This window comes from Clavelina lepadiformis, chromosome 4 (assembly GCF_947623445.1).
Source record: "Clavelina lepadiformis chromosome 4, kaClaLepa1.1, whole genome shotgun sequence".
Taxonomy (NCBI): Eukaryota; Metazoa; Chordata; class Ascidiacea; order Aplousobranchia; family Clavelinidae; genus Clavelina; species Clavelina lepadiformis.
Window position 1 is genome coordinate 15,440,942 of NC_135243.1, and position 22,257 is coordinate 15,463,198.

At 33.7% G+C, this 22,257-nt stretch overlaps 1 protein-coding gene across 1 annotated transcript in view; it reads left to right on the top strand.

Annotated features, from left to right (window-relative positions):
• Positions 1–22,257, top strand: part of LOC143452618 (DNA-dependent protein kinase catalytic subunit-like) — a 62,824-nt gene that overhangs the window by 6,784 nt on the left and 33,783 nt on the right. The window contains exons 4-22 of the mRNA XM_076953659.1: positions 2,574–2,685; positions 7,406–7,518; positions 7,726–7,915; positions 8,814–8,971; positions 9,155–9,208; positions 9,307–9,485; positions 9,614–9,714; positions 10,534–10,710; positions 10,825–11,033; positions 11,498–11,629; positions 11,721–11,926; positions 12,129–12,342; positions 14,767–14,886; positions 14,958–15,102; positions 16,417–16,514; positions 16,706–16,877; positions 17,966–18,174; positions 19,417–19,524; positions 22,024–22,238. Coding sequence (XP_076809774.1) covers positions 2,574–2,685; positions 7,406–7,518; positions 7,726–7,915; positions 8,814–8,971; positions 9,155–9,208; positions 9,307–9,485; positions 9,614–9,714; positions 10,534–10,710; positions 10,825–11,033; positions 11,498–11,629; positions 11,721–11,926; positions 12,129–12,342; positions 14,767–14,886; positions 14,958–15,102; positions 16,417–16,514; positions 16,706–16,877; positions 17,966–18,174; positions 19,417–19,524; positions 22,024–22,238 — 2,912 coding nt within the window. The remainder of the gene's footprint in view (positions 1–2,573; positions 2,686–7,405; positions 7,519–7,725; positions 7,916–8,813; positions 8,972–9,154; positions 9,209–9,306; positions 9,486–9,613; positions 9,715–10,533; positions 10,711–10,824; positions 11,034–11,497; positions 11,630–11,720; positions 11,927–12,128; positions 12,343–14,766; positions 14,887–14,957; positions 15,103–16,416; positions 16,515–16,705; positions 16,878–17,965; positions 18,175–19,416; positions 19,525–22,023; positions 22,239–22,257) is intronic.

The window sequence follows — 22,257 nt, forward strand, 5'->3', positions numbered from 1 at the left end:
TTGAGTTTAAGTTTTTGTATGATTTAAACTTAGCAATGATTCATCATGGCTCAAAACGTGATGCTTGTCTTTGTGCAAGTTCTGCTGGTATCACAGTTTTTTATTTTTTTTTATTATGTTGTATTCAACCAACTACTAACTGGACCTGAAATAATAAAAATCAGAACATGTAAAGCTCCGGCACATACAAAAAATGGAATTGCATCTGGCCCTGACGAAATCCCATCGGAGGTCCTGACAGCCATAGAGAACCTTTATAGCAATCAACGCATATTGGTGCATGTGGGTGCCTCTGAAACTGAAACCATTGTCATGAAATCATCATGCTGATGATTAGTTGCAATGTCAGAGAGGGAACTTAAAAAGATAGTAGAAAAGGTGGAAAAGGACCGTATGAAAATGGGAATGACTTTAAATAAGGATAAAACCACGTGTATAGTAGCTGTCAAAGACAAGAGACTATATACATGTAGCATCCTGGTTTCCAATAAACCAATCAAACAAACCAAAAGTTTCAGTTATTTCGGTTCTATCCTCACTAATGGCAGACAATGCAAATCGTAAATCAAATCAAGGATTGCGCAAGCCAGAGGCAGCTTTACCAACATCAAAAGGAATTTGACAAATAAAACATAAGACAAATAAATTTCGACCATAAAAGAAATGTGAAGTGGCAGGAAAACCCTACTAGAATGTGTGGTTTCATCACCTATGTTGACTTCCACCCCAATGGACTTTTGCAAGAGTGGTAAACCCTGTGACTTGTGAGTGTGGTGCATAGGAGCAAACTGCATACCAAATTATTGCCAACTGTTCCATCTTTCACCCTAGCTACAGTGTTTATGGCCTTTGATTAGGCTGCTTGAATCATTCCCCAACACCTATTGTAGTTAGGACGACCAGATAACATCCAGCTAGTATGAAGTAAAAGAAGAAGCATAGCTTGATATATATATGTATATATATATTTATAATTTGTATTTTATTGATCAAAGTACAGTAATTTACCAATAAAATAACTTTGCTAAATATACGGAATGCAAAGTGCTGTCTGCAACTTGGAATATTAGTATTATTTATGCAACTTACTTGTTGTAGTTTCCGCTACCGCAGCCCACATCATATTATGCCTTTAATACTCGATCATGGTTGCTGTTTCAATAGACAAAGCAAATTAATATCTCTAAGAAATACAGGACATTATTCACACTGAATTTAAGTGTTTGTCTTCTATGGCAGTTGCTTGAATGTATTCAGAGATAAATTGTTAATTTTAATTGATCATATTAAATTTATTTTAATCTGGCAGGCATTAAGGCAATTGTTTAATCACGTTACTCCTAATACAGTGAAACTTGCGATATTTAGTTTTGTAAAATTCAGCAGTTTTCGCTATCCAAGCAGAATTGTATACATTTTAGTGTTCTCTAGTTTGTTTAATTCAGTTTTATGTAATTCAACAGTTCAATTACTTACCATCTTTCTTTCATTCCCGACAAGCATCATGTTTGTTTATTTAGTTATTTTGTCATGAGCTATGCATAACTGTAAGCATAAGGAAAGTATGACAGAAAACTACTCAAGTTATGAATGCATTTAAATTGTGCGAATTCGTAGTAATTCGTACAATTTAATTACGTATTTTGATTGTTTAAATTAGTTAAACAGTAGAATTTGTTTATATCGACAGTTCGCATATATCGACACTTTTTCGTTGGTCCCGGCAAAATTCCTATATTTTACGTACATTCGAGTTCACCTATATCGACTTCAGTTATGTCGACAGTTTGCCTATATCAACATCTTTTCGACACATTGGTTCATAGTGACAGATGTAGCTCTTTTTTCACTCTGGGACGTAATCCCACTTACGACTTTATGAAGTTATCGTATGATGGGTTAGGTTGCCTAGTCGTATTTTAAGTAATTATTATGTCACTATGTCACCTTACTGTTGTAACACCATATTGCTCCGCATCAGTACCGTCTGCGTGCGTATTACGTGTAAATACAACTACCATTAGTTTTCACGATCTTGTTTGTGTTTTTATTTGCCGTAGTGTACACAAGAACATAAAATTAAGCGGCAGTGCTGATTAGAGTACACATTTAACACTTACCACGCCCTTACATTGAGCTAAAACCGAAATTTAGGAACAGTTTATATCGATTCGTCTATATTGACACTTTGCCTATATCGACACTTTTTCTTCATCCCCTTGAGGTGTCGATATAGGCAAATTCTACTGTACTTAACTTTATATACTGAATATAGAATGTACGATTTCTGTTTAATTGTGTAAATGTACATTTTGTGCAGGTCAGCATGTTATTACCTGTTTAAATATTTCGGTATTTTCATAGGAGCCCCTAGAGGTGTTGAATTAGCGAAATTTTATTGTATTAGACTTTTACTAGAAAACATTTTCCATGACAATGGATTTACATCTAATTCTTACTTTGACCTTTCACTTTGGTTACAAGAAAATGCTTCTCGGTTCTTCCATTACCATATTTGGTGCTTGTGAAACTTTAAGTTTTCTTTTTTCAACATTATTGTTTAAACCATGCAGCTATTGTCAAGTAGAAAATCTTTCAATGACGATGACACGGATTGGATTCGTCAACTTTTTGATGCTTTGTATAAGGAGCTGGCAAAACCTACATCAAAAACATCCTCAACAGGTTAAGTTTTATATTAATAAACAACATTAAACTTAACTTGTCAATCACTTACTTATGCTATTAATTCACTACAAGACTTATTTCGGACTGACTAAAATTGTTTTGCTCATTATATTACTGCCTCAGTTTTTAACTGGTTTCAAATGTACAGGAAATGTAGTCTGTGCAGGACTAAAGTTTCGTAGATGTAGACGTAGATGATGCAGATGACCACTGAGCTTATTCTTGCATAAGTCCTTTTTTGAATTTTTATTTGGAATCGAATTTTGAGCAAAAAGTGTGTGATGTAACTTATGCACACTGGTGCCGAAAGTGGGGGTGCGGAGGTGTATCACACCCTTAACTTTAGGAGTAAAAGGTGCTAAAACACACTTTGCCAAAACAGAAGTAATGCCTAAGATAAAACGAACAGGGCAGGATGTCTTTCTATATTCCCTTTTTAAGGAAATTCAGGCACATGTCACAAAGCATTTACTTGATGTCCAACTTATAACGTGTCATTTGTTCATATGCATGATTTGAATTTTTTACGACAATTGCTTTGTTTTTAAACAATGTATCAGCCAGTTAATCTTTTCCCCGCATAATAGATTCAGTTGTACCACAACTAGGCTATCTGTTCTGATATACTGTATTGTGGCTTTTTTCTTTTCCTTTGTTTTTGCGTCTGGACAAAACAACTGCTTGACATAAAGTAACATTATTAGTTGTAACTGGCAAAATTGCCAATATGTTTAAAACGAAACTGGTGCAGAAAACCAGCTAAAAATGTGACACAAGATTGGCTATTCTTTGAACATCGTTTAATAGGTGAATGGGTTAATCGTAGAGTTAATTGCCAAAGTATACATGCATTAAATTTTTTTTTTAAATATACTTCGAAAACAAGTGTTTAGCGAGGTTAGTGTATCCGTCACCTTCTATGAAAACAATAACAAATTTGCTGTGATCACGGGTGCTAACTTAGTTCCACGTGAAACACCATTTACATGTGAATCGTGTTTTGTTCTCTTTGCTTTTATCCTTTTTAGCTCGTTTTTCTCTTTTAACTCTTTGGTAAGCGTATGACGAATTCATATTGATACATTGTCAAAATAATTTTGGCAGTTTTTATTTGCACACTTAGTGGTATTTTCCGAGCTACAAGCGCGAAAGAACTCGGTTTGAGTTCGAGTTCATTAACTGAGTATCAGTAATCTTGAGAGATAATAAACTTTCAGCAACAATATGTTTTTTTAATTTGAATCGGTCGTTCACAACCGTGTTTTGCTTTTGATCAATTTTGGTGAAATGTGACTTCATAGGCGAACAGACATTATAAAAGAATATATTCAAAGATAATTTAAATAAATTATATTGTATCTTGAATTTTTCGTAAACAACGCCATTTAGTTAGTGAAAATACTTAAATGTGTTGACTACAACTTTATTTCTACTTTTAGGTTTAATATGGCATGCGTCTGTGCTTTGGTGGTTTGTTATACGCATTACAATAAAAACTTCATTAAGTTTTGCAGCTTGAAATTATAATAAACTCCCAAAATCGATCTGAAAAACTTGAAGTTGAACTTAATAACACTGCTGAACTCGAATAATGGAAATATAGAACTGGAAACTCAAACTCACTTGAAAATTGATCCTGGCATGTGCTTGTCAATCTTCTTCCATCGTTAGAGTATCAACAATTATTATCTCAGATAGCCGTGTGGGAATGTTTCATTTATATCCAGCGTGGTCAATTATCAACAACAGACTTTCTAACATGCATCATTAGCCTACTTTGGACTGACTCTGTTGTCATACTTGTATTTTATTAAATAGCTTTGCATTAATTTTTCACATAAGTACGACTTATACTTCAAATGTGCAAAGTTTTTGCTGAAGAATATGCTTCAGGCTTTCAATAATAAAATTTAAACAACCTGTCACACTTACGACAGTGTTGTTATCTAGGTTAAACCTAGCTTCAAAAGTACGACTCCTATAGTATGCTTAACCGTAATTCGCAAACGTATGTCTTCACTTAATTGGCGTTTTGCATGGCGAAGGTTACTTGAAATAACGTGATATAACACCACTTTGTTTTTCAAAGCTTTAAACCAGGGGTCGGCAACTTTTTGAATGCAGTGTGCCAGTTTATGAATCTTCTGTAAATCGGCTGCGCTGTGGACTGAGGATAAATTTCATGTGAGAAAATATTTGTGCATGAAAATAAGTGGATCCAAATGCATACAGCAAAGCTATTTCCATCTTCTTCAGACAGCTAAATTTCTCCGGCAAAAATTCCCAACATGTCAAAATGTTTGTTTGTTTGCTTTCAATCGTTTCCAGTGATTTCTGCAGTTTGACGAATTTTTATGTCCACAATAAGGATGCTTTGAAATTGATCAGCTGCATCTGGAAGTCTTCGATGTCCATCCATTCAAATGCAAATAAGTCTTCGCTGCTCTCGGGCTTCATGAGAAATGAAAACAATGAACCAAAATGCTGAAAATCTATTGCAAAATTGAGACGTTAAATCTCTCATGTACATATCAATTTCAAGTTTAGCTACAAAACTCTCCATGCCTCAAAAAGATCCATCACTGTTTGTCCTGGACCCTGCAGACAAAGATTAAGTTTGTTATGGTGCTTGGTAATATCTGCGAGAAACATCAGTTTTACAAACCCACTTATCATCCTCCGGCTCAGGGTAAACCTTGCCTTGCTCTCAAAAAGACGCTTATCTCGACTAGACATTCGACAAACCTCAAGAGAACCTTACCTCGACTTAACCATCTGACATTACAGTGCAGGAGCACATCATAGCATGCACTTTTCATCACTTCAAGCAAAGATCGAAACTGTCTGTGTGTTGTAGCAGAGCAACAAGGAAATTGACTATTTTCATTACAGTTGACATTACGTCATTGAGAACTGAATTTGAAATCTTTGCATAAAGATTTTCTTTGTGTATAATAATACAGTGCAATTTCATAACAGGTGCCCAATCTTTTGCGCAATAAGAGTCACAAATCCACGGTGTTGTCCTATCATAGCAGGTGTGTGGTCTGTTGTAACTGAGAATATCTTTTGATATTAATCGCTCTTTCCTCAAAATGCTTAATGAAGGTATCAATTACATATTTTCCTTTAGTAGTGCCATATATAGGTTTCAAGCAACAAAGCTCTTCATACACCTTACCGTTACTGCTGATCCTAGATACAACCGCTAAATGTGGTTAACGTTTATATCTATGCTTTCATCAAGAGCTACGCTGAAAACATTCGCAACTTTTAACACAACAGTTGGTTGCTCATTTACACCAGCCATGTTCGTGATGAGACACCTGCTGTTCGAGGAGAAACAGGAATGTCCTTGATCTTCAAAATTATGATGCTTTTGTTTGGCAAATCATCAAACAACACGTCGGCACAACAAAGAAAGGCCTACTTCACAAATTCCCTGTTAGTAAATGGTTTCCCATGTTTAGCAGTGACCTCTGCAACTTCGTAGCTACTTTCGAATGTGCAATTCATGCTACAAATTCCTTTCTTGAAAATGCTGCTTTGCTTTTCCTAGCGAGATACTGCCTTTTTCAGTGATTCGAACTTCTCTTCATCATCCTTGAAGGATTTCTTGTGTTCCATTTCAAACTGTTGTATTGTGCTTCATGTTCGGCAAACGACGTTTTATCAACAGAGCACACACACAGCTCGGTTGTCACGAGTAACGAATCCAAACTCTGTCATCCAGGATTCTTGGAATGATCTGAAGTTTAATTTAAGTCTTTTGGGAGACGCCATTAAACCTAATTTATATGAATTACATTTTTACTATGCTATCTACAGACATCCTGACAGCTAGTACTGTACTTAACTGCTTGTTTCAATTTTTTCTGTCCAAAAAAGTGCCAAACGGGAGTCTTATTTCCAACTATATCAGTATCAGCTGGCCTCGGCATGTAGTATGTATATATTCAATTTAACTAGCCTACTATCAACACTCGACTGGACTCACTGACTGGAAATATGTGCAACCATTTAATTAGCACTAGACTGCGCAATAATGTTACTGATGCAACAAAAGCGAGCTGTAACTCAACGAGCAAAATATTTGTTTTACGCTGGGCTAAGAACTACTTATTGTTGCACTTTGTTAAGGTGATTTTGAGTACGCGCCAAATCACTTGGCGTGCAATGTAAAATCATCTTGCGTGCTAGTGGTTACCGACCCCTGCTTTTAACTGTTGCTGGTAAGTAGTTAACCAGGCAAAAATCCTTAGCAAAATAATCGCATACACATGTCTGGGCTAGGCAATAAAATTTTGATTGATAAGCATAACAAAAATGCGGCAAGAACAACGTAAGTAATTGCAATGACGGATGCAACTTGATGACATCATACCTTGCCGCATCCTCAACTATTTCGAAAAGTCGTTGCCTATGCTTGTGCATTGAGGGCGTCTACTGGATATTAAGTGTGGTGCTTTTGTAAATAAAATCTGTTCAAAAATTATTTTAACACTGGAGACATTGTTTAAGAGTGTGATTTAAACATGTATATATACAGTAGTTGTACTCTTCTCACTAGCTGCAGTTACGCATCAGATAATTTTTATTTTCTTTCAAAATTGTATTGATTCTCGCTTGGTGTCTGTCATATTTTTTATGCTTTTCTTTCATTGTTGTGTTAATTTAACTGTGGGGAAGCACCAATCTACATTGTATTACTTTGTAGTTCGTGGTCACTGCTTGCATGCATTGGGTACTATTACAAGAAATCGTCCAGATAATACAGCACACCATTCAGAACGTTTATTTGACATATATCTTCGTGAATTGAAAAAGGAGGTGAGTATGGATGTAGTACGAGATGCTTTTAAAAGTAACAATTCTGAATTTAACAGAGTTAGCAGTATATGTATACAGTAATTACTTTTTTAAACTCATCAATTGCCCATACAAAACTCAAACTTTTTGTAAGTTTTTACAGAGCCTGAAAGTTAGACAGGAGTATACAGTGTGCCTCCAAAAATGTTTGCTTTTATGTTATACCAGATGGTCACTTCGTCAAAGACTTCTGACTTTAAGATCATAGAGGGTTCCTTAAATGGGCTCCATGAACTAATGTATGTATTTACATCATCAACTGATCAACAGTCAGCCAGTAGGTTTGAAGATGTGTACCGATATGCAAAGAAGAGTATACAGCCTCAGGAAACCATAAATAGATACGGAATTCACTTGGGTAAGCTTTTGAAAATATACTGACTTATCCAAATTTGGATATTATAATCGGTATGAATAAATACTGGATCAGTCAATAAGGTTTAATACAGATATATATCGGTTTCATGATATAAACGAAATCACTACAAAGGTAAAACATAAATTAGGCAAACTGTGATGAAAATAAATATTAAAAACTGGCAAAAGATAAAACTTCAACTTTAAAATTGTCGAAAAGTGAGCAATTAAAATGTATATACAATTAAATACGTTACAAAGCCACCAAAACACAAAGTATCAAGGAGTAAGCTCCACTGTCAATAAGGAATGAAAAGTAAGTTTTTGCTGGGAAGCAAAATGTATATATTTGTATAAATGCAAAATACATATTTCTTTCTTAAACCTTACTCACTGATCCAGTATTGATTCATACTGATTATAATAGCTAAGTTAATACCTCTTGCACTGGATTGCCAGCTTTCCACCTTAGACAAAGGAGATCCTTAATCATTAAACTATAATTTACTCTAATTTGATAAACAACAATAGCAATCATTTATTGTTAGGAGCTAATTTTTCCCAAAGTTGTGTAGGTTACCTCCCTTATGACCTTAATGTGATAAAGATAAGGTAGTGTATACAAATAAGTTACCCAAGCTAAATTTTCAAAACGTTGTAACAAATTGTAATCAGCAATGTATTTCTGTATTTTTAAAGGTGCTTTTGGGAACTGAAAAATTCTATTAAATTTCTCCAAAACTCTCTCAAAATTAGTTAGTTTGTAACTATACCAAAAAATTAGCAGTTAGTCTGTAAAAGTTATGGTTTCTTAATAATTTTTAGCGGTCTCCAAACGCAGATCTTAAAAACAATACTTGTTTACTTGTAACAAACTTTCATAACTGGTTAAATTTCAGCCGGGCTGCAACTTTTAAGAGACCATGCATCCCAGTATGCAGATATCCTAATCAATGACTACAGGAGTTGCTACAGCGCTTTGGAATACTGGTTTGAACATAAAAATCCACAACTAAAACATTCAGCCCAGCTTACTATTCATGCTTTTTTACAGCAGGTTAGTGTAATAGTATGAAATATAAGTTAACAATCAAGAAACTTAATATCTCAACTTTTTTGCTGACAGTCTCCATTTCACATTTGGTCGGCCGTATGTTTTACACCCCTGGAAAAATATCTTACAAAGTTATATTTGATATAACTTAATTATTATACTTAAAACAGTTTGACTACCTTTCAGATTGTTATTTTGTGTGAGAAGTCGTTGAGTAGTAAATCTAAAGACATACTAGCGGTAAGAATAAAATATGAAATATACATTTAGTGTTTTGATAATGTTGTTTATATGAAGTTACACAAAACACATATACTCATATCAAGTACTGCTTTTAGTTCTTTCTTGGGAAATTCAAATGCATGATAAATTCTGAAAGCATGAATAGTAAAGCAATGTCTCTAGCCATTCAAGGATATGGTTTACTTGCAAGTCTTTGCAAGATTTATGTTTCAAAAAGTGATGTAAAACAGATGTTTTTGGAAATGATGAATAGAAGTGAACAGCTCTTTCTAAGGTTAGCTCTGGTTTGCTAGAAATTTTTTAACCACCTTAATGTGTGCAATGTTTTACTTGCATAATGTATCAATATTAATGATGTGCCCACCAGTGACATAAATTGTTGAATATTTTCATTGCATTTAGTAATCAAGGTGACATAGATGATAACAAGATACATCAATTGCCGACATTCATATCATCTTTGGCTCATATTGCTAGACAGATTGAAGGAAGTGAAACAAAGGGTAATTTAAAATTATGATTCCAACCACTACAATAGTATGCTTAAGCTTTAATTATGAAAACACCACAAAACATTTATATATTAGAGTTCATTTGTACCAGGACACTGCAAAGTATGTCTTAGAACAGGGTGGGCCAAAACTGCAAGCATGACGGGCCACATTAAGGTTTGAGTAAAACCTTGCGGGCCGCAATTGGAGAAACTCCGATGTTAGCAAAGGTCTGAGGTTGCTATTCTAATCGACTTAATGCTTTGCTGCACAACTAATATCGCGCTCTTTGAAACTTTATGCTGGTTTGGGACTATGGTTGCAGCAAAAAGTTAAATGTTAAAATTTTCGCATGTGTGTATCGACACATAATACTGTGACGTTAGTTGTAAAAAGGCATTATTACCACAGAATAATCACATATTGACTTGTACTTCAATTATGTGCAGTTTATCTCTGGCTACGGTTAATGCAGCTCATTTAAATAGAAGCAGGTGTATGTTAACAACTGCAGATTTTGCACTGGATTATACAGTGTACCAAAACTTTGAAAATATAATTGCTTTGAAAGTATAATAATAGTGCACAAAGTCTGTCCTTTGTATGGACCACCCTGTCCTGGGTTGTATGAATGTTAACATAGTTGATCAATACTCAAATACAATGTAGAAGAACTTGTTTCGCTTATTCGTATCCAACATGTTATTTTTCTTTTTTATTTACATGCTTTTGTTGCTACTGTACTGCATTTCTACTTGTATTTCTAAAAAGCATTTTGGCTTTCAAAATTAGAATTTGTTGTTGTACTGTTTAATGTTTATTTGAATTTAGATAATGACCTTTCAGAATCATTTTTGACATCACTTGAGCGTCTATGTGTATTGTTAATTGAAAAATATCCCAGGCTACATCGCAAATTTGCTCTCTATAGTTATAATTCAATTATGTTGATGATTCATGCATTTATTGAAAAACCAGAAGCCATGAAGTTATTCACAGATTGCATTGGTAAGAAGTGAGAGGTTTGTTATTTGCTTGCAAATGCAATAGTTTTAGTATTGTTTCATATTAAGTTATATATATCCCTTAACAATTTTAATAATCTTTTCTATTTTTTCTTAGTGTATCAAGGTTTAATTAGATCATGCTCATATGACATCATACTTGGAGAGGAACGAGATAGAATCTGGAAATCTCAAATTCAAAGCAATACTGCCAGTTTACGTAGAGATGATATACATGATGATATCATGAATGATTTAAGAACTGTATCGTACAAAGACTATGTGCCACTGTGGACATCTTTAATGGGTGGTCTCAAGAATCGTGATGTAAATGAATATGTTTATAAACCATTCAGTTTCAATCAAAGTTACATATGGAGGAATAATATTTAGTATAACATGTTTTAGACTTGAAAAATTTGTACCTTTTCAAAGGAAAAAATGATGAAAAAACTAATGGTAAAATTAGTTGTAGAGTGAAAGCTTATACCATCTTCTTACGAAAGCAACTACATGGAAAATGATGCGAAATGTAAACCGCAGACATGACAGTAGAACTACTGATAATAGCTGCTCAGACATTGTTAAAATAAAGTGAGGTGTAAAGATAACAGAGTGTTATGTCTGCAGTTTAAATTTCGTGCCTTTTTTAAGCAGTTACTTCCATACAGAGTCTATATAAATATTTACTGAATATTAATACATTTAATATCATTACTATGTTCATATGAAAGTAATTTTAGCCTGTAATTGTGCATATATTAAAACAAATGTGTTTATTTCTCTTGTAGGAACCGCTGCAGTTTCAAGGCAGCCATTTTGTTAAGAATCAAAAATATATATATGGAATTATTTTCTCATCATTTTTAAAAGGCATCATATCACTTACTGAAAAACTGGATCTTTCAACAGTTGCAGAAAAGGTTTCCGATTTATTATATGAAACAAAGGTGTTCTGTTATTTTTAAATTAAATTGCAAAAACTATTATGACTTATTTGTTTTTTATTAACAGAAACATGGTATCAAAACCGAAACTGAAAAAGAATCATTGGATGCACTAATGCCAAGCAATGCTATAGACTTCAGAATCTGTGTCAACTTGGTAGACCTGATTTGGGAGACATTTCCTTTAATTGTATCCGCAGATTGTCCTACCACTCAGATTTTTATTTCTAATATTCCTACATTGCTGCGGTATTTTGTTGCTAAATCGACTCGGTATGTTGACAGTATTACATGCAGTAGATTTTAATGTGGTCACAACAACTTCACTAAACTATGGCCTATTTCAAACCAATTAAAAGAACTGTTCTTGAAGATAAAAATTAAAGCATTCGTGTTATTTGTTAGGTATTACTACTTCTGTCTAAATTGTAAACATGTTGCTAGCAAACTGTTTTACACTTTTTTTCTCTTTTAGACTGCCATTAGTCAGTGGTTTCTATAGAATATTGGCAACAATAATGACAATTACGTCCACTGTTCAGTACTTTTCTTGCGTTACTGTAAGTAATACTGTTGCAACAAATGCTATGCATGATGTGGAAACGATGGATACAGATGACCAAATTTCTTTTGACCACCTTAAAGAAAGACAGCATTGCCTGGTTTTTCTTCAAAGATATGCTATAGAGGTACCGTTCTGCACAGTATTGGCTACAGTTTACTGTATATTTTTGTGTATGAAAAGTACATCGCAAAAGGTAAAAGTAAACCATCTTTAATTTTATGAAAAAACCTGTAATCACATCGATTGCAAGTGCTGATACCAATAAAATAGAGTTGTCTAATAACTGTGTCTTACATTAAACACTACAATACAATGATCATCTCAATGTTTCAAAATAAAGCATGTTATTTCTAAGCACTCGTATTACCATTTAAGTAAACCAAAATCGGTCGAAGTTTGTTTCCTGTTCATGATTTTCTGTTGATGTATCCATATTTTAAAATCCATACAAATTGAAAAGAATTCTAACATTCTACATTACTTGTGTTATGTACCTCTACTCTTAGTACTCTAATGCACCGCTTGTCAAACGTTTTTAGCCACGGAACACCGAGAAACAAAAGCTTATTTAGAGGGTGGTTGCAGTAGAGATTCTACCCTAAAACATTTTGGATACAGCCTTGCTAAGAAATATAGATGTAAATTCTAGACACATATTTCAAATAACGAACGTTACTAAACGAATACATGTAAAAACAGAACACAAAAAATGAAATAAGATGGTAACATTAACAAAAAAATTAAAATGCTGTGGTCGCTGCTTTATGGGCCCCACCCACTTATGAACTCCAACATAATGTGATCCCGATTAACTCTATTTGCTCCTGCAGTAAAATATTCCACTAGTCCAAAGTCAGAAGCCCCATTTTATACGCACATTTTTGAAAAACGATCAAAGAAAATTGAGCACAAAGACGGGTGATAAAGATTTTTAACACAGTGTAATGCATGGCAAATGAAATCAAGCTAAGTGTCATCTTTGTTAATTTTTGAACTCAGCTGTTGTGTCACAAGCTCAGTTACAGACGTGTTGATCGTTTTATCATAATTTTGTGCAGTAAAACAGAGAAGTGCATTTCAATAAACGATGCTAATAAAGAAAATAAACTTGCCTGTTACTTAGGTATTGTGTACTGTCATCTATACCCACTGGAGTAACGAAAACTCGCTTACTGCTTTATGAACCTACCCACCAGACTTATCATTAGTTCTTTTTATGCTTCCAGTTATTAACCAGCGATCCCTTTGCAGTAAGTAAGTTTATGCTTACATTAAAATGAAGACGTAGCAGTTAGAACTCTGCACCAGCCTGACAACTTGCCAAGTAGCGATAACCCTTTGCGTATAGATCTGTCCAACTCAACGATTAATACCAAGCGAAAATGTCTGCTAATAAAGAGGCGTGCAATGCATGGCCCACGGTACCCATATATGTGACCTACCAACCCTGCCAACTTTCAGTATAAGTAAGCTTACTATTACCAAAAGCACTGCAATCGTTAGATCGTAAGGTGTTGTTGTTTGTAACGTCATTATTGGCATGTTTGACTTTGAATTACGCCACACTGTAATTAGATAAATATAAGTGTGAGGACTCGCCTTTGTTCCATCATAATAAACCCAATTCAATTTACTGTTATAATGGACTGCTGAAATGATTTATTTCGTGGAACACTTTGATGCTGCTGCTCTAGTATATGCATAAGATTTACAGTAGAGCCCCTGTTAATTACAGTAGAGCCCCTGTTAGTTTCAGTAGAATCCCTGTTAGTTACAGTATCGTATTACATTCAACACGTATTAATTATGCATTGATGCGCAACACACCTATTAAATAATGTACATGATCACTTAATACTACTTTAGCGAAACAAATCTGACATTTCACTATGCCCGAGTATTTTTTCCAAGGTTGAAAGTTCTTAGTGTCTTAGGTGACACGATTGTTATTCTACTGAGACCAAAATGAGTGTTGAAAAGTGTGAAGCTGTCACTGGGATTGATTCATATGATGCATGTGCCATGCGCTAACTTATGCGGGCACATTAGGGTTCTTGATATTTAAGTCATGTTTAAAACGTTCAGGTTAAATAGACTAATCTTATTCTGTGTCAACCCAAAACTAAATTCGCAAAAAATTTTTTGAAAATACTAACTTTCTGACCCCACTCATGACCCTCAAAGTTTCACATAAAATCGCTAAATTTGGAAATTTCCCAAACGGAAAATGTTGCAAAGCTGAAATTTGTAGCACTGTGAGAAATTTGTAATATTTTTAGTTTACTATTCTTCTAAACATGAATTCAGTTAACATCCTTAAAAGCATTTTACTGTGGTATTAGTTATAAAAGTTTATTTCAGGTATGGGGTCATTCAGTGTAAGTTAGATATAATTTTGCACCGATTTGTCAAAGACTTCCAAGATAAGCCTTGTTTTTACTGTCAAGAATATATTTCACTTGACTATAATCTCTGCATAGATTAGAAAAGATTTCTCTAATAAAAATTTTAATCATGTAAAGGTTTTAATTATGCAATATATTGCCAGGTGGTATCTTATATAAAGCAGTTGAAGGATGAGCTCCTTGTGTCAAGTTTGTTGTTCATATTAAATTTACCATATGAAGTTGCCTGTGGAATTTTAGGACACTTACAGCCAGCCATTCAGGTGTGTTGCCTTTCTGATACTTGAGCTTGTGGTTGGTAAAACGTTTAAATTATGAAATTTCTTTCACTCAGAGAGCTTGTCAGATTGGTGTAAGTTTTACACCTATAGCTGATTCTGTACTGCGTGCACTGAACCGTTGGCGTTTGCATTCTGAACACGTATCCTATTTGGCAGCCATCGTGCCCTATCTTGTGCCATATTTGCATTATTCGAAAGGTGAATGTAGAGTAACATAAAAATGATCATTACTGCATGATAATGGTTTTTAATGTCATATATTTTGTTTCCAAAGCCTTTATATTACAGTTAACAACACAGTTCTTAATACTAAAAGGATTTCTAACAATGTAGAATCTAGCAAGCTCAAACTATCTAGAATAACCAAGTACGTCAGTTGATGCGTAGTGCAGATGAACTGTATTTCTTTCATTTATTTGGTCCAAAAACATTTTTTATGTTTAAATGGCGCTAAAGGATTTTTTGTTGTTCATTAGGAATAACCAAACATGATCTGGTAATTTAATTAGAGGAAGAAGGTGAACAATAAAACGTGATTTCTTCCAGACATACAGTATACTAAAATTCTCTACATGAGCAACTTTTGAAGGCAAAAAATGCAAAAGCAAAATGCTTGTCGGTTATATTCAATCAATGCTTGCTGGACTAAGTTTTATAAACTATACACAAGTGTATTTTTCTCATACACTAAGGCCCTGCAAGTGTTTCATAGTTCACGTTTTAGAGCAGGGGTGTCCAACCCGTGGCCCGCGCGGTATTTTTCGAAATGACTTATATTACCAACTGAATCGCCTATGTAATTTATGGCGAACTTACATTCAGAGAAATCGGCATTTATTGTTTGCTTTCTTTGTCTATTGCTCTATACTATAGACTATAGAGCAATGGATAGTAGAGATAATAGATAATATAGATAATAGCGCAATAGATAGATAATATACTATTTTCTCTAGTGCAGGGGTGCACAACTGTTCAAGTTAATTTTGTTGGATCACAATTTATTTCTAAGATTAGAATTTTGGTGTGAGGGTTTTAATTAGAAATTAGCAGTAAACACTCAAGTGGCCCGCGCAATCATTCGTAAATCGAATGTGGCCCTTTGGCCAAAAAGGTTGGGCACCCCTGTTTTAGAGTATGTCCTGGTCAACTGATCAACGGTGTTAATCCCAGCTTTTGCCTTAGAATCTACTTTACAGTAGAATCAGCTTGCTTTTTTAGATCTGAGTGAGTGGCTGAGTCAGTTTTACTTTTTAGACAGTTGACAGAACCTTAGAAGGAGAATAGAGAAATACTTTAATAAATAAACAATAAACAAGGAATGGTATTGTAAAGTGAATTTTCCGAACTGATGACTACGTATAGTCTAAACTCACAGTAACAAAACGTAATTGACCAAAATAAAGCATTTGGAAACGAAAATCAATTAAGCAATTACAGAAATGTGTTTTCATGATGTGTAGCAAAGAAATACTGTTACTTATAAATGTAAAATACTTCTTTGCTCTCTAACAGTGGTCAAAGCTGAAGATCCTGTGAAAATGGGCAAAACTAAACGTGCTCTTAGAAAAAACAAGTCCATTAAACCTTCGGAAGAACCATTCAGAAAACAGGCAAGTTTTGAAAATAACTCACAGGAACAGATTTTGCAACTGGTTTTGTATCTTTACTTGTACTTGTTTTAGTGGTGGCCTGCATAGGGATCAAGGAATTGCCAACGAGTTGTATATAAATTACTGTGAATAATTTTAGTACCACGATAAAAATATGTTTTACTTATAATAAACATTATTTATGTTTTTAGATTCAGTCACAAGTTATAAAGTTTTTTGGGAGCCTGGGTGGTAATTTGTCTGAATGGATGTATGGTGTTGACGTTTTTCATACCCATGATCAAGTTGTTGCCATGTGGGATAAAGATATCACCATTGAATATTCCATTCCATTTCGTGACATGAAACCTGTAATTAAATTAGGTGCTGTGCATTTATTTATTTTAATTCTCAGATATGTTGATATGCATTAGATACCAGTACATTTTACACACTGGAAGCAATGCATTTGCGAGTAAACAGTTGATTTTATTACTAATCCCAAATTTACTTTTATTCTTTATCGGAGCAATTCTTGAAATAAACAAATAAACAAACATGTCATACTGTAAATTATATATAAAGGCTCTGTTAAGACGTACGCACAAAAAGAAAGTTCAGGGAATAAGCTGTAGTTAAATAAATGATAGGATACAGAATGATAGTCTGTACAGATAATAAAATATCATGTTGGTATAAGGATGAAATGATATACTCTTTATACAAACAAGTTTTTGAAAATGGCACCTTTTTACAACTAGAAAATCTAAACATGACTCCACTGCTAATCAATGCTCTCGTCTTTACATCAACACACTATTTTTTTATTTACAGACTCATGCTTTCTATGTTTTAGTTTTTTCAATATCTTCTATATTTTCATTATTTATCATTTCAATTATTTCATATCAAACTTATACCCTGAACTTTTCTTTTGTAACTACTTCTGAACAAAGCCTTATATATAATAAGAAATAAGTTTGCTTTGTTTTATTTATTTCAAAAACTGCAGACAGAAATAAGACAAAGACAAAAATATGTCCAAAACTAGACAGCTATAACAAAATCATCTGGGTATCTGCAAATGTATTGCTTTTAACAGGCTTTTCATATTTGAAAAGTCTTATGTCTAACTATTTATTCTTGTATTTTATTTGTATAAGTTACATTAGCTAAATTTGTAACAACAGTGATGGTTCCTAGATATCCATACACACTGTATCGGAAAGTTGTTGGATAAAGTAATGGACAAGTTCTGCTTGCTTGTCTTTTACAGAAACTGACAATGTCTTTTGCGTTTTACAACGAAATTTGTATTTGTGTAACAAGAACTCTGATAGATATGCAAACTTAGTTCAATTTTTTTGTATCAATATGTTTGTTTGTCTGCTTATAAGCTTATGTAAAAATACTCCCATCAACAATACCAAAGTTTTGTTTAAAACTTGATTAAGCTTAAATCTTTACCTTAGATACTGTTCTTCCACGTGTCATGGAAGTTGCTGAACAGTCTGCTAATCGACAAGCAAAAGTGTCTGCTTGTGAACTACTTCACTCCATTACTCTCTACATTATTGGCAGAAGTGCTCAAATGGAAAACATTCGTACCGCTCAACCAGTGGCACCATTGTACAGAAAACTATTTCCAACTATTTTGAGGTTGGCGTGTGACGTTGATGAGGTAAAAGGTGTTTTTATTGTTCAATGCTCAACACATTGCAATGTTTTGACACAGCAATTTTCAACGGCTGGTTGAAACACAATAAAAGAAAAACATTTTTTGCATGAAATGTTAAATGTATTCTATGAACAACTACAAGTGAACATGTTAGGTTTCTTGTTTAAAATTTTGTTTTCTTGGTATAGGAAATCACTGGGTTATTGTTTTATTTCTGTGCAACCATAACTCGTGTGCACTTTAATCTTGTTAATAAATATGTTTCTATTGAATTTATTCCTTGATGCAATCCTCATAAAATCAAGCATAAAATGTAGTCTCACTATTAATTTTGATTATCGATGGCCAAGAAATATTCCTCCTAGCAGCAAAGTTGTTAAACTGCTTGTCTTGTTTCTGAAAACCAGCTAATAACAAAACTTTTTTAACTATGAACCACTTATTGGTCAATGCATTGTTTCACATTTCTGAAACTAATGGAAAGCCTTGTTTAGCAACTATTCTTGCTGAAAAACAACAGTGAACGTCACACTAGCACTTGCTTGATTGCATTTTTTGTTGTTAGAGGTTTAGGTAAATATAATCCTTGTTTTACTCCCAGATATACTTTTCATTTATAAGGTCATTGATTAAGTTTTCATATTCTCTAATTGTTGATTTTAGTTTTATCCACGATAGTTTTTCACAACCTGTCTTCAAACTGAAGAAATGTTTTCATATCAGTAAAAAATTATTTTCATCACTAGAGTATTTCAAAGTAGACTGAGCTAGAAATAGTATAGGTTCATGTTACTTTTTAGGGGTAATGTTAACTCGTTAAGCTGTTGGTTTTATTCCATTCAGTGTCTGATTTCAGTATTAATGTTGTGTTCTGGTGATGGTACTACTCTGTTGATGAAATTCACATGGGTTCCGTTTAATATTTTGTATTATCAACTATGACGGAATGACGCCGGAAAAGTATTGTTTTAAGAGTCACTGAAAACTCTAAAACTCACAAGTTTCACAAATATAATTTTTGTTAATTTTTCCTTGAACTGATGATGATGATATCATAATGACATTTAATGGAAAGTTACGCTATGGTACTGTTTACCATGTCACATTTTGCCATAAATCAAAGAACATAATAAAAATGTTAACATGAATTATGAAATCGTAAAAATATAACTGAAATTTATTTTTTAATTACAGTATCTTAAAGACTGTTATGCAAAGTTGAGTAAACTTGATTTGAAATTTTAGGTTAGCAAACAGATTTTTATCCCCTTGGTTCAACAGCTAATCCATTGGTATACAAATAACAAGAAATGTGAAAGTCCAGACACAATGGCTTTGTTGAACTCACTCATGGTAAGTAGACTTCAACATTTATTCAATTTATGAATATTGAGATATCAGTGTTTTAACAAAAAATAGTAGCAAGTATTACATTGCAATTCATCATTTTATTTTTAGTGGAGACGTGGTTTTTTTTATACATTGAGTGTTTAAAATAGAAAGTTGTTATTGCTTCAGGATTCATTTTTATTTCGATCATACATGTGCCAAGTCCTAATTAATTTTATTACACAAGTGGTAGATTATATCATGGAAATTCAAACTTTAAGTTATTTCTTATACAAAGCTTCAACCTATGAATGTGATGCCATTAATAAGGCTGTTGTTTTCCAGATTGTTCTGCATGTTTTTATAAACAGTGTTAAGATGTGAAATTTGAACTTTTGTGCTAAATCATTTTGAAACTAGTGGGAGTAAGTGAAAGAGTGTTGATTAATAACAATCAGCAAAATCCTATTCAAAACAAACTAATTAGGGTTTACGGACAGCTGGAAAATTTGAGTACCGTATTTTACGGACCATAAGGCGCACCCGATTATAAGGCGCACTGTCAATAAATTGCTTTGATTAGTTTTTTGTTCATACATAAGGCGCACCGGGCTATAGAACGGCTATGTTTTAAGTCTATGGATATTTCGATTGACAAATACGAGCTAGAAGGATTTATGCATGTTGATGACGAGAATAATGAAGAGTATTCACAGTCGATTTTGGGTGACGTAAATGAGGTGTTGGAAACGATGCAGACTGAAAATGATGACACTGACGATGAGGCTGGCCCAAGCAACGATTATGCACCTGTCGAAAACAGCATCGTTTTTCATGGCTTTGAACAACTTTACAACAAAGTGCTTGAAGTTGAGGATCAGTTGCTGTGTCCTGCCTTACAAGATCAAGCAGGAGGTGCTTATGATAATCTCAAAAGCACTTTTGAATGCTTTCAGCGAAAACTGAGACAGGTGACGTTGGAAGCCAAGCAAAAAGGAATGCAAAATATGCATCAGATGACTTTGCACGACATGTTTAAGCAGTGAACTATTGTTAAGTTGACGTTTAACTTTTCCTGACATCCAGTTAATGTGCTTGCTGTTTAAAATAAATAAATTTTTGAAAAAGTTGAACCCAGAATTTGTGAAGAATTTTTGCGTACTTATCTGGGATGCGAACTTAAACGGGTGCGTACTTAACCGGGAGATGACTGTATATACTATTATACTCTATACCCGGGGTGTTCAAATGGCGGATCTCGATCCGGATCCGGATCTTTTAAACTTTTTGTGTGGATCTTCCAATGTAGTCTTGAAACAATCTTGCAGCTGTAGCACACTTCACTTTGGACTTGTACAAAGTTATAAATATGTTGTAGGCCCTACAATGTAGGGTACATTTACATAAATAAAGCACCATAAAAATTAAAGCATGTCCAATATGTTTACTATTCGTATTTAGTGGATTATCACCTTGTCAGGTTTGGTTGTGGTGGATCATGGCAGAAATCATTTGAACACCCCTGCTCTATACTATATATATAACGGTATGTATGTATACTATAACTGTATTACCGTATAACTATATACCGTATGTCGTATACTACTTGATCCATACATTAGGCGCACTGGCTTATAAGGCGCACGATCAATTTATGAGGAAAAAAAAGGATTTAAATTGCGCCTTATGATCTGTAAAATACGGTATACAGGTACCATATACTAGTATATGGGTATTTGTTGTTTTTGGGCCTAAATATTTCTCAAAAAGTGTGAGATGGAGCTGATATTTCATGGCGCAACTAATACAAAATAATGAGTGTTGTCGCATTTTAAACTACTACATACTAAATGGGATATTTTTGTAAATAAAATCACCTTGAAAACTTCATTATTATTTTTGAGCATAGTCATAGTCTACTTATACACAAATAAAAATGATACTTTTACCACCACTTACTCTGCATGGCTGACGAATGATATATTGTCGGAAATTTGACTAGTAGTAATTGATTTTTCTGATTATTTTATACCGTAATATGCAATGTATATGATTGATCAGTGCAAGTGGCATGTTTGATGAAAATAAGCACTAACAAAATTTTATTTTTTCAGTCTCACAAAGCTTGCCTTTTTTGTTATCACACAGTTCCTTTAATTTTAATAAATTTTTTAAGCAATTGTTTTACCTTGATACACTAAAAATTGCCTTGTATAATTCTTTTGTCCGTTTTGCAGGTCATCTAAACCAAATATTTGTGTTATCAAAATACAGCATGATTCAGAAAGATTTTTCCTTTTTTGATATTCTTATTGTTTCTTTTATGAGGAAACTTATGTAATTCCTTTTTATGGACATAGTGTGACAGCAAGATATATTCAAAGTAGTGATTTGGTGTAAAAGATAACAATTTTACAACATATGTTTGCTAAAAATTTTCCCATTTAAGGTATTTTGGTGCATTGTTTTATACACTTTAGTCACTACTGTTTTTGGATGAAGTAACATTTGTTTGATCTGCAGGATGGGCTGGTTGATGATAATGATTCCTCACTTCGTGTATTGTGCAGCCAATCTATAAATGAGTTTTTGATATGGTCAATTCGGCAAACACCAGAAAAGGCCAGAGTTAATGCCAAGTCAATTTTTAAGCGTCTTTATAGCTTGGCTATTCATCCAAATGCAACTAAAAGACTTGGAGCATTAGAGGCTTTCAATAAGCTTTATCGCACCTTCAGGTTTTTTTGTACAATTTTG